Genomic DNA, 13498 nt, shown 5'->3' with positions numbered 1-13498 from the left:
ATCCAAATGCTCTCTAGCAAACTTTAGACGGGCCTGGACATGTACTGGCTTAAGCAGGGGGAGACGTCTGGCACTGCAGGATTTGAGTCCCTGGCGGCGCAGTGTGTTACTGATGGTAGCCTTTGTTACTTTGGTCCCAGCTCTCTGCAGGTCATTCACTAGGTCCCCCCGTGTGGTTCTGGGATTTTTTTTTGCTCACAGTTCTTGTGATCATTTTGACCCCACGGGGTGAGATCTTGCGTGGAGCCCCAGATCGAGGGAGATTATCAGTGGTCTTGAATGTCTTCCATTTTCTAATAATTGCTCCCACAGTTGATTTCTTCACACCAAGCTGCTTACCTATTGCAGATTCAGTCTTCCCAGCCTGGTGCAGGTCTACAATTTTGTTTCTGGTGTCCTTTGACAGCTCTGTGATTTTTTTTTCTCATTTTGTCTCTCATAGTTGAAGTATACCTATGATGAAAAGTACAGGCCTCTCTCATCTTTTTAAGTGGGAGAACTTGCACAATTGGTGGCTGACTAAATACTTTTTTGCCCCACTGTATATGGTTTATGACACAAATGTGTATAATGACATGGGTACTACAATGTAAACATGGTTTATGAGGACACTTTCTGTGTCCCCGTAAAACAAAAGGCTTAAAAAAAATATATACAAAACTGCGTTTTATCTGTTAGGGGTAGGTTTAGGGGTAGGGTTGGTGTAGAGCAATAGAATATACAGTTTGTACAGTATAAAAACCATTACGCCTATGAAGAGTCCCCGTAAACCACAAATGCAACTGTGTGTGTGTGTGTGTGTTTTTTTGTGCATATTTCATAGTGAAAATCAAATGATTAAGGGTGTAACGATTAAAGGTTCAATAGTGTCATCACGTACCAAAATTTCAGTAGTCGGTACCAATACCAGTAAAATTTCACGGTTCTCGATAACTGAACTATTTGAAAATAAAAACACATTAATTAATTAATTAATTAATTAACAATGCTAATGATTTTTAAGTAAATAATACATACAAAGCTGAATTTTCAGCATCATTACTCAAGTCTTCAGTGTGTTTTTTAATGTTTTCAAGGATGAATTTATTTGATTTATTTGAAGTACAGTAAAAACAGTAATATTGTGAAATATTTTTACAATTTAAAATATTGTTTTATTTGAATATACTGTAAAATGTAATTTATTCCTGTGATGCAAAGTTGAATTTTCAGCATCATTACTCCAGTCTTCAGTGTCACACGATCCTTCAGAAATCATAATATATGCTGATTTGCTGCTCCAGAAACATTTCTGATTATTATCAATGTTGAAAACAGCCAACTCAATATTTTTGTGGAAACTGTGATACGTTTTTTTTCAGGATTCTTTGATGAATAGAAAACAACAGCATTTATTTGACATTATAAATGTTTTTACGGTCACTTCTGATTAATTTAAGGCGTCCTTGCTGTATTAAAGTATTAATTTCTTCTAAAAAAAAATAAAAAAAAATCTTACTCACGCAAACTTTTGAACGGTAATGTATATGCAATGATAATATATGGTAATTCATTTATATAGAATTCGACTGATGTGCAGTCACAGGTGTGTGTATATATATGAAAGACTTCAGTGATCAGATTTCAGAGCCGTTTTATAATGAATCTTTAATAACTGGAGGCCAGGCGTACCATGTGGAGCTCCAAATCCAATCATTTTGTGTGCATGTGTGTCATTAAAATATCAAGCCAAGTACTAAATAAAACAGCTAATACTGAATACCCACAAATACAGCATAACTGCTGAAAACGTTTATCTTTGTATAATGTCTCAATGTATTCGCCCTAAGCTCATAAAGCATAACAGTCACAGTCTGAGCTCATCTGTAGTTCACACACAGGCACACCGACTCCAAACCGCAGCCATCGCTGCCTCCCAAATGTCACCAACATTTACCCTGATAAGGCTCATAGGAGGCATTCAATCGCGCTTATCTCCCCCAACAGACCCACCGAGCTTTACAAACCCCGAGCCGCACATAAAACTAGTCGTATTTTACAGTGCGCACCCTTTCTAGTGTCCACACGTCCTACCATTATATATTCGCTCAGTTTAACTGCTAACCTTTTAACTGCAGCATTTTTTATAGCAAAAATATTAGACTTTATTTAATATCAGTACAAACATTTAAACTTAAAAAAATGTAAAAACTAATAAACATTAAATAAACACAAAATTAAATTAATAACAATAAATACATACATAAATATGTATTATTTAAATATTTATAATATTTAATCTCTGTCAATATGCTTTAATTAGATTTTAATATGTAATTATACTTTGAATTTATATTTTGAAACAAAAACAAATGTACTATCTTAAACATACATATATATATACATACATATATACATATATACACATACATATATATACACATATATATATATATATGTGTGTGTGTGTGTGTGTGTGTGTGTGTGTGTTTAATCAATGTTTATAAGGCCAGGGCTAATTATATTTTAATTTATATTGTAATTACTATTATCATTTTAATTATATTATAATTTATGTATTTACTATTTTCTAATTATTAGTATTGTATTTAAATACGTTCTAAAAATAATACATTAAACAAATGCAATTCATAATGTATTATTACACACGCACAATATTTAATCTGCTAATAAGCTGTAATTATATTTTAATTACATTTTGAATTAAAAATAAATATATACTATTTAATTGTTTTTACGTGCATGAAAATATGTGTGCATACACATCTATGTTGTTTATAAGTGTTCATTATATTTTAATTTCTAAAATGTAATTATATTTTAAGTTTTAGTATTTTAACTTCTATTATAATTTATGTATTGCATTTTTTGTATTATTATATCTAGGAAAAAAACTGTCTAAAACTAATACATTAAACTAAATTATAATGTTATATTACACACACACATCAAATATCAAATATTTAATTTAACAGATTATTTAAAAGAAAAAAAGTTGTCCATTAGTTTCCTGTTCCTTGTTCAGTTCCAAAAGGATTAAACTCACATTTAATGGAAAAAGAACTGCTCAAAAGAGAAAGAAAATGGCCAAACAGTGAACGGCTGCTGCAGAAGAGAGTGGACAGAGGACTGGATCGGTCTCTTGTCTCCAGCGGGTAAATAAACAATCAATACTCATCTAAATGCAGATGAGAGCGCGGTCCGCACCATCTAACGTTTCTCTTCTGGACCAACTACCCATCACATCCACTCAAAGTGCCTTCTGAGACACCATCTTGGACTAAAAGAGAAACAATCACCTGCAAGATGGGATACTGGGCTGGGACAGTGCAATGGCTCACTGCCCTCAGGGCAATTCTCTAGGTTTATTTCTAATTAAATTCCCTCTGAGGGCTCTCCTGGGCTGCTGTCAAATCAGTCCGTCTCTGAAGAGGCTGTGCATCAAACACAAGTACTCTCAAACCACTGGAACTAAAGATGCTATTATAACTGAGTGTGGTTGTACTTTTAAGGGCAAGCAGATATTTCTCTCTTTTTTAACTGAGGCATATCTAAGATGTCCCAAATCCAAAAAGAGAAACACTGGGTTTGTTTGCCCCAAAGACTGAGAGGACTGAGTTGGCTATTCCTCTGATTCCTCTGAAAGACAAAGAAACATGGATCTCACAGAGACAGAGCATTTTTTTCTCTCTCTTATTCTCACCATCTTTGTTGTTTCTAGAAAAGCTGTCAAATACTTGCATGGTTTTTTTGCAGAAAGAGATGCCATCAGACTGCGTTTCCAACCCAAAATAGAATCCAAAACAGGCTCACGTTAGACTATTTGTGAATTTCAAAGTGCTAAATTGTTTTAAGTGAAAGGCAAATGTCATTGTGATGGATTATCTTTAAAATGACTACAGACAGATTAGCTGTACTAAAATAGCACATGTTGTTGTCATGTGAGGAGAGTCATTGAAATTTCGAGACTTGACCATTTTAAAAGAGCATGTTAAGGAAACTATAAAATAGCATCTACAAATCAAACCAAAGAACTTTGCAAGATAGCTTAAATTGCTTAAATATATAATTTTTACAAACATTAAAAAAAAAATTGGAAATATGACAAAAGCCAAAACAATGACAAAACCATATATGAGACTAATTTTAAAAGTGTGATTTCTAGATTTGGAAAAGTCATAGAAAATAATAAAATCTTTAAAAAAAAATTATAATAAAAAAAAAAAATAATAATAAATATATATATATATATAGGAATTTTTATCTTGAGTATACTTTTTCTATTTTTTTAGATATGTCAAGTTCTAAAATGTTTTATCAGGTAGAAATTGAATTCTGGAAATACAATACAAAACAATACAATACAATATAATATAATATATAAATCAATTAATTTGCCATTAAAATAATTATAATAATTCAAATATTTTAATAATTAAAAATGAACTTAGCATAAAAACAAAAAAATCTTGAATTCTGGAAATTATATATCATTATTAAATTATTTTAATTGAACTGAAATGTATATAATTAAAATTAATATAAATTAAACATTAAAAACAATTGTTGTAATTTAATATAACATAATATAATTAAAAGATAATGTAAATAATGAATTAATAAAAAATAATAAAATGATTCACTTACTAAACATTCAAAACATTAAAAAAATTTGAAAATACATTCCTGGAAAAATAAATGATTTATTATAAGAATAAAAACAATTAAGTGCTAAAAATATAATAATTTGAACAATTAATATACAGTATAACAAAAATAATTAAACATAAAAAATATGTACTATTATTTCAACTATAACTCATTTAAATAATATTTTAATATAATTCAAATTTATGTAATATAAAGAAAATGAATTTAAAGAATATTTTTTAAAAATTAAATAATTTTAGAAAACAGGGGGTCTTGGATTCACAAAGGTTGAGAGCTGCTGCTACAGACTAGTCAGTTTGGTGTTGATGAAGGAGTATGTGATCCATACCGATGAGGCTGTGTGGATACACAAGACAGAAGCGAAGACTACATCCTCTTTAAACTGACAGCGCCCTTACTAAAGCGAACCTCTCTCGCTGCAGGCTGTGACCTCAGTGCGTGGTAAATTCAGGAGAGATGAAGCTCCAGTGGCTCTCCACGCGCCATCATTTTCACTGCGTTTCATCCATTTTCTCTCTAATATACTTTTGTTCCCGCACCATTGCTTTCCATTCTTTATGTGCACTTCTCCGTCTGTGAGTCAGTCTGCGGCTCAATCTCCTCTCCTCACCCCTCTTATCTCGCACTGCCCCGGCTCATCATGGCTGTCAAAGGGGCGATCCGTTACCTGTGACTTTTTGTATTAAAGTCTCTGTCCTTATCAGATTCCACCCCATTCGGCGATGACAAATTAGGACGGCACATTGCCACGTTTATCGGCCAAATCACAGCTGACAGCTTCACTTACTTGATGAAAACTACACGCACAAAAACCAGTTCAAACGACAATTCACAGGCACCATTTGCTATGCTTCTTCCAGCTTTTATTTTTTCCCAGTAAGTGCACTTATAATACTAGTCAAGTTTTCTTGCACCAAAAACAGTACAGATTTGATCATGCCAATATGTATGCAAAAGCACCAGAGTTGTTATTGTTAACTAAAACTATTAAAAAAATATAATGCATATAATATTAAATTATGTTATGTAAATTATATAGAAAATATGTATATATTTTAGATACTAAATCTATAAAATATATTATAAAAATATAACTATTACAAATATAAAAATATAATTTAATATAAAAATATATTATATAAATTATATAGAAAATATATATTTTATATAATAAATATATACACATAATATAAAAATATAAAATAAAATGAAATATAAATATTAGTTTAATGTTGCCTTGACAACCACCTGAATTAAGTTGAAGTATTAAAATGACTAAAACTGAAATAAAAATAAATGAAAGCTAAATAGCAATATTAAAAACAAATAAAAATTAAAAAAAATTAAAACAAATTCCAAAACGTAAACTAGATTTAAAATGAAAACTAAAATGATTAACAACAACAACAAAAAGGCCAATACAAAATATGAATAAATATTATAATGGTATATAAATAATACTAAAATAACATTGCAGGCCAACCAAAATATATAATTCAACATTATAGGATTAGGAATCTGAGTTTGAATATAAAACACATCCATCTGTTCACATTAAGTGAGACGTGAATCTTTGAGATGTCTCACCTGATCCTTTCTGGGAGCCCTTTCTCTTTTTGAGGGCCTTCTGCAGAATATCCTTCATGGTGACTTTCTGGCTGTCCACTGGGATCAGGGAGAAACCATGAGCGGCGTTTCTGTGTGTGAGGAAGGCAAATCATCAGTCATAATGAATACATCTTTAACGTTTGCATTAGATGTGAACTTCCTGTCTAAAGAGCATCAACACTGAGATCAGGAACTTAGACCTCAGGATTGTGCTTCGAGTCTGAACCAACGGGCTGGGCATATTAGATTCAAATATGTGAACTAATAAGGCATCAAATCATTATCTTCATGAAGAATTTAATAGGATTTTAATGTTTTCCCAGTTAAACCTGAGGAAACTAAATAAAACTACTGGATAAGATCTGTGCTTGTGGCTGCAAAGAATCAAAAAAATATCATTAACTGATACTGTAATCATACCATTATAATTGTAATATATCATTGTATTATGGAATCATAACCTCAAATGACCAAATCTTATTTAATGCCATAAAAGAAAAAGATAGTTATTTTCTACTAAGCAGTGTTTTTAACAAACATTTACGTTAATTGAAAAAATAAATAAATAAATTATATATATATATATTTTTTTTTTTTACTTAGTTGTCAACTATGTCTAATTTGTGTTAAGTTACAGCTGGAGTACTAAAATTACTAATACTAAAACTGAAATAAAATTAATAAAAACTAAAGACATTTTAAAAAATCATTAAATGGGTCATATGATGCTATTTTAAAGATAATTATTTGGTGTAACAGAATATGTTGACATGCTTTAATGGTCAAAAAACACATTATTTTTCAAATACTGTACATTATTGTAGGTCCTCTATGCCCCGCCTCTCTCAAACATGTAGTTTTCAACCAAGCCTATGCACCAAGAGCTTGTAACACTCCAAAGAGAAAGGAAAAATTTAAATTGCATCATATGACCCCTTTAAAACTAGTTACTAGCTAAATTAAAATATAAAATTACAAAAATAGTAGAATATTAATTATACTATGCAACTATGTCTTAAGTTTCATTAAGATTTGATTAAAAATATCCCATTTTATCATAATAAACAATGACAGTTATCACTTAAAATTATAATGTGTAAGCCAGTGATTTCAACTGGATTTTGAACAAATACTCAGTTAATTAGATTAATTAAGCTTCATTAACTTTTCAATTTTTTTATATTTTGTTAAAATGAAATTGTAATAGTTCTCAACTCTTTAAGAGACATAATAACCTGTGGTTCAGTAAGCGAATGAGTCAATTGAGCTGATTCAATGAGGAAATGAGTCATCTGACTGATTCAGTCCATGATTCAGCTGAAGTACTAAAATTACTAATACTAAAACTGAAATAAAATTAACAAAATCTAAAGACAAAATTAAAATTAAAAAAACATTGCTAAAATAACACCAACAAAATGCTACTATGTCTATAACATATAAACTATACTATAAAAATGCATTGTGAAATATTATTCCAATTTAAAATAGCTGTTTTCTATTTGAATGTGTTTTAAAATATTTTATTCCTGTGATGCAAAGTTGAATTTTCAGCAGCTATTACTCCAGTTTTAAGTGTCACATGATCCTTCAGAAATCATTCTAATATTTACAGTTCTAGACTCATTAATAGACATAATAAATTGTGGTTCAGTAAGCAAATGAGTCATCTGAGCAGATTCAGTGAGGAAATTAGTCATCTGACTAGGGTTGGGTACCGTTCACATTTTAACCGGTAGGGTACCGGTATCGGTACCTGAATTTTGGTTGATGGTATCTAACAGTACCTTTTTTCGGTACTTTACTCTCTGTGTAATTTCAAAAACATTTATTTCAGTGAAAAAATAAGTCCAAAAGTCTCAATTTCAAAATTTTGAACAATAGGGCCCTAAAAACTTTTTCTTTAAAAGTACCGAGTTCGGTTCCCAACCCTACATCTGACTGATTCACTCCATGATTCAGACCAATGACAGAATTATGACTCATGTGACTGCTTCAGGCTGATTCAGTTGATTCACTGAACAGATCTGTACCACTTGAGCATACAAATGGAATCAATATTTTTTTTGCAGATGCAGTCTGAGATTCAAGAGAATCACTCTGGAATAACAGTATAGCGGTACCAGTGAAAACAGTAAGTGGATACAATTGTATCAGAAGAAAATCTTGCACACAGAAAGACTGTATTGTACTCAGAAGTGGGTGGCTTGCTTTAACAGAGCACATCCTCAACACATGGGGCCCGAGGGCCAGTCCATGAGTCAAACTTTGAGCACATGGACGCATCACTGCGATAGACTTTATCAACAGAACAACAACCCGAGGACAGAAACCGGAGAGCACACACTTTCTGGACAGAGGACTCGCTTGTCCACTTCCATTTAGCAGTCCTGAGCCGTCTGCCTCGGGCCAGGGCTTCTGACAGGCTTCACGTCAGGCCAGGGTTCCGGCAGAAGAGGTCGCCGGCCCCGATGGCCCACTGAGGGCCCACTGAGGGCCAGGCACTGGCTCAGTTCTCGCCCAGGGTCCTGCACTGCCACATCAGTGGTCCTCTCATGAAGGGAGCATGCAGCTGACCCAGAGAGCTCCGAATACCAGCCCACGGCTGAAAGCTGATGAATAAAGAACAAATAACTACAGACAAAGACACGTGAAATGCAATGAAAAGTGCAAAGCAGCTTGGCCACAAAAAAAACTTTTCAAAAAAAATAAAAAAATCTATCAAGAGTTAAAAATTAAAAGTTTGGGGTCTGAAAGATTTTTTACGTTTTTGAAGGAAGTCTCTTTTGCTCACCAAGGCTGCATTCATATGATCAAATCTTATTTAATTCCATAAATATTTATCTATATATATTTATATATATATATAAATTAATTAATACCGGTGATTCTAAATATTAATAAATACATATAGTAGTATATTAAATATACTAAAAGAACACTACTACTATTTCTTATGTTTCATTAAGATACAGATTAAAACTACAGTAAAACAGTTGTGAAATATTATTACAATGCAAAATAACTGTTTTCTATTTTAATATATTTAATAATATAATTTATTCCTGTGATCAAAGCAGAATTTTCAGCATCATTACTCCAGTCTTCAGTGTGTCATGATCCTTCAGAAATCACTCTAAAACGATTTGCCGCTCAAGAAACATTTACAGTATTATTATCACTGTTAAAAACAGTTGCATTTTTGTGGAAAATATAATATATATTTTCAGAATAGAAACTTCAAAAGAACAGTATTTATTAAAAACAGAAATCTTTTGTAACATTATAAAGGTCTTTACTGTCACTTTTGATCAATTTAATGCATCCTTGCTGAATGAAAGTCTTAATTTCTATTAGTCGCACTGACCTCAAACTTTAAAACGGTACTGTAACTTGTTGCTTTTACAGTTGATATAATGATGAAGGAACAGTTCACCTGACTGCGAAAACAAATTTCTCCAATCTGCAAAACATCTCATTATTTCCTAATAAAAATGTCCATGATTATTTGTTAATCGGCGCAAATGTCACACAACCTGAGCAAGTAAAAGAAAACATCACATAAAACCATCTGTGACGTACACAAACAAACCGAACCTTCACTGCACAATATTAAATTCAGTATTACAGCCAAAACCAAGGTTCCCCATCAAAGGCAGGACAGTCTGGCAGGGTGCCGCTCAAATCCAATTAGCAACTTCCAATTAATAGGGGGTCTCCTAATGCTTTATTAGCCACATTAACCAAACAGCTGATTAGACTTCGGCCCATATGTACAGAAGACAAACAATCTGATTGAGAGCTCACAAAACAAAGAAAAGAGCTTGATGGAGAGGCCTGTGGGTGAAAAGAAAAAAAACTCCAACAAACTTAAAGGACTGAGTGATTAAGACAGGCATTTAAACCTCATTCATTTAAGGGTTAAAACATTCAGATAATTCTCATAAGAACCTTATGACAGGCTGTGCACTAAAACAAACTTCTAGGCTTCTAGTGAATAATAAAATAAGCTGAATATTTAATGACGGTTCGAAATGTGACAGCTTTGTGGTTAGACGTGGTTTGTCTTACCCTTTGGAATTGTGTATAAGCATACATTACCGTTCAAAAGTTTGCATGGGACAGGTAAGGTTTTTATATTTGTTAAAAGATTCTCTTTTGCTCACCAAGAATGCATTTATTTGATCAAAAGTACAGTAAAAACTGAAATACTGTGAAATATTATTACAATGTAAAATAAGTGTTTTCCATTTGACTATATTTTAAATGTAATTTATTTCTGTGATGCAAATCATCATTACTCCAGTCTTCGGTGTCACATGATCCTTCAGAAATCATTCTAATATGCTGATTTGCTGCTCAAGAAACATTTCTGGTTATTATCAATGTTGAAAACAGTTAACTTAATATTTTTGTGAAAATAAATTTTTTCAGGATTCTCAGGTTCAAGCATTTATTTGAAACTGAAATCTTTCGTAACAATATAATGTCTTTAACTGTCACTTTTGATCAATTTAATGCATACTAATTTCTTACAAAAATAAAATTGTACTGACCCCAAACTTTTGAACAAAAATGGTATATAGGTTTTAGGGGTGTGCGATATATATCGTCTGCGATAATATCGTAATTGTTGTTTTAACGATGTGTGATTTGACATTATCGAGTGTTTTGCAAAAACCATTCAAAACATCCCTACAGAGCGCACGCATACATTACGTGAAGTCTAGACTAGTGCGTGTGCGCATTTAGAGTGCGTACTTTCACTGCATGATTCAGTCTATTAAAATGCATTTAGAATGATCACAAATGTATATATCACAAATGTATATACAGAAAATGTATATATTTATACCACTTCATTTTGTTATTCAATTTCACACGAAGAGTGCCGTTTTTCTCCAAAAATTACTATGATTACAAATGTGACATTGAATTCAATAAACAATAAGTTAATTAAGAGACTTAAGTTTTAGACACCATATTGCTTGTTTTTGCTCTATTTCACCAACAAAAATCATCCCGAATACAGCCACAGCTCTGTTTTGTGTCTCTGAGCAACATGACGGCGTTTCTTTCTTTGAAAGAAAACTTCAACGGATTTCCCCTGCTCAGGGAGTAGGGAGCAATGGACACTGAGCAGGGTCCATGCCAATCGAACACAGTTCATGCACGGAGCTCACTTCTAACGAGATGATCTGAATCAGGTGTGTTAACAAAGAGAGACGTGCAAAACATGCAGAGCGGGGGTACGCGAGGACTGGAATTGAGAACCGCTGCCCTAGAGGAAACTTAAAGGAAGCATATGTCTCAAGATCATTTGGCTATCAGAAAAGCTCTCTTCTCGGCTCACTCAGTACAACGGTCTTTCCTCAGTCCACAGCTGTTTGGATTTCATGTAATTTCTCACTGTGGTGGTGATATTATGATAACTCAGTTTCACTGATTCATTTGATCAAAAGTAATTCAATTTTTTAAGATCATTTTGTAAGATCATTTAGTAAGATAATGTTTATCAAAGTAATTCCAAACTTCGCGAGGCATACGACGACATTCTGTGATCAAAAACAATCAACTTGTTAACTCGCTCCACGGCGCCACCAAGTGCATTTAGTTATAACTAGTGCTGTCAAACAATTAATCGTGATTAATCGCATCCAAAATAAGTTTGTTTACACAATATATGTGAGTACTGTGTATATTTACTATGTATATATAAATACACACACATGCATGTATATTTTGAAAATATTTACATGTATTTACATGCATATATGTATATTCATATAATTCCTATTTATAAATATATTTAATATATAAACATAACATATTTTTCTTAAATATATACATGCATGTTTGTGTATTTATATACTTCATAAATATACACAGTACGCACACATATATTCTGTAAACAAAATATTTTATTTTACATGCGATTAATCGCGATTAACCGTTTGACAGCACTAGTTATAACTGACTTTTAGTTTGCGTGCTTCGAAATATATACATGCATGTTTGTGTATTTATATACTTCATAAATATACACAGTACGCACACATATATTCTGTAAACAAAATATTTTATTTTACATGCGATTAATCGCGATTAACCGTTTGACAGCACTAGTTATAACTGACTTTTAGTTTGCGTGCTTCGAATTTATCATGGATTCCCTGCATTTACGGCCAGCAAAGCAACACGTAGTAAAATTTGAATAGTGTTTTATTTTTCAAATAATAATTACAGATCGAATATTCGACTATCTGTGCACACCGCTAGTCAGCAGTATTAATTAGAGGAGATAAAATCAGAGTTAAGTGGCTTTCTTACATTCGAACAAAGAGTGACTGTTTGGGCCCCAGTCCAGGAGATGAAAACTTCTCGACCAGAGCCAGCGTGCTGAAGCCAAACTTGTGTATGGGCTCGTTGGAGTCCAGCGGAGGGAAATCTGTGTCCACCTCCCCGTCATCCTCAGCGATGTGGAGGCAGTAAGTGTTGACGTTTTCACTGTGGAGGTAAGAAAGGAGAAAAATAAGAGAGATATCTAACTCAAAGAGTGCTGTTGTCAATGAAAGTATGTTTACTATTTCAATAAGGTAAAATCCTGTTTTCCTATTAGCTTGTTCTATTTTTAAGCAACTAAGCATTTTAAAGGTTTGACAGCGAGAGCGTTTCACTCGCATCCGTGACAAAAACAGATGTGCACAAACTGTAAACGATATTTATGAGCACGTGTGAATAAAAAAGTCCTGCGGATCCTTAAATTAAGTTTTATGAAATGTAAGGTTATAAAATGTTTTAAATATCTTAAATGGTGTTACAATCATCTTAATTGCCATTTTACACAAACGGGGATCGCAATACGGCCTAATGTGGTTATTATGTGATTATTACACTTCAAAAGGGTATGATTGAATGAAATAAATGAGAGCTGCATGTTTTGAAAGTAAAAACACGGCACTATTACATGCTCTTCAGACTCACAGTTTCAGAGCATTTCACAATCGATGAATACCAAGCATTTATGGCAAGTGATTGCTTATGATCTAGTGTTGATGAATTATGACAGTGTTTACTTCATGGTGTTTATATTGTAATATGCTGTAGACTGTTATAAGAGTACATAATATTTCTCCCTCATCTTTTGAATGAACAGCTGGCAATAGTAAAGATTAGACATTACAGAATAAGAGTCAAGGTGTAGTTCAGGCTTGTTTAT

The 13498-nt window shown here is 32.4% G+C and overlaps 1 protein-coding gene across 2 annotated transcripts in view; it reads right to left on the bottom strand.

Annotated features, from left to right (window-relative positions):
• The window catches only part of LOC107557587 (MAPK associated protein 1), a 52123-nt gene that overhangs the window by 12868 nt on the left and 25757 nt on the right, over positions 1–13498 (bottom strand). For both annotated transcript variants that reach the window (XM_016241062.1, XM_016241063.1), the window contains exons 6-7: positions 12610–12786; positions 6259–6368 (exon numbers count right to left, since the gene is read on the bottom strand). In XM_016241062.1, the coding sequence (XP_016096548.1) occupies positions 6259–6368; positions 12610–12786 (287 nt within the window). The remainder of the gene's footprint in view (positions 1–6258; positions 6369–12609; positions 12787–13498) is intronic.

Source organism: Sinocyclocheilus grahami, unplaced genomic scaffold (genome assembly GCF_001515645.1).
Source record: "Sinocyclocheilus grahami isolate Dianchi unplaced genomic scaffold, SAMN03320097.WGS_v1.1 scaffold609.1, whole genome shotgun sequence".
NCBI lineage: Eukaryota > Metazoa > Chordata > Actinopteri > Cypriniformes > Cyprinidae > Sinocyclocheilus > Sinocyclocheilus grahami.
Note: the sequence above shows the minus strand (reverse complement) of the source record. Positions and strands in the feature narration are given on the sequence as shown.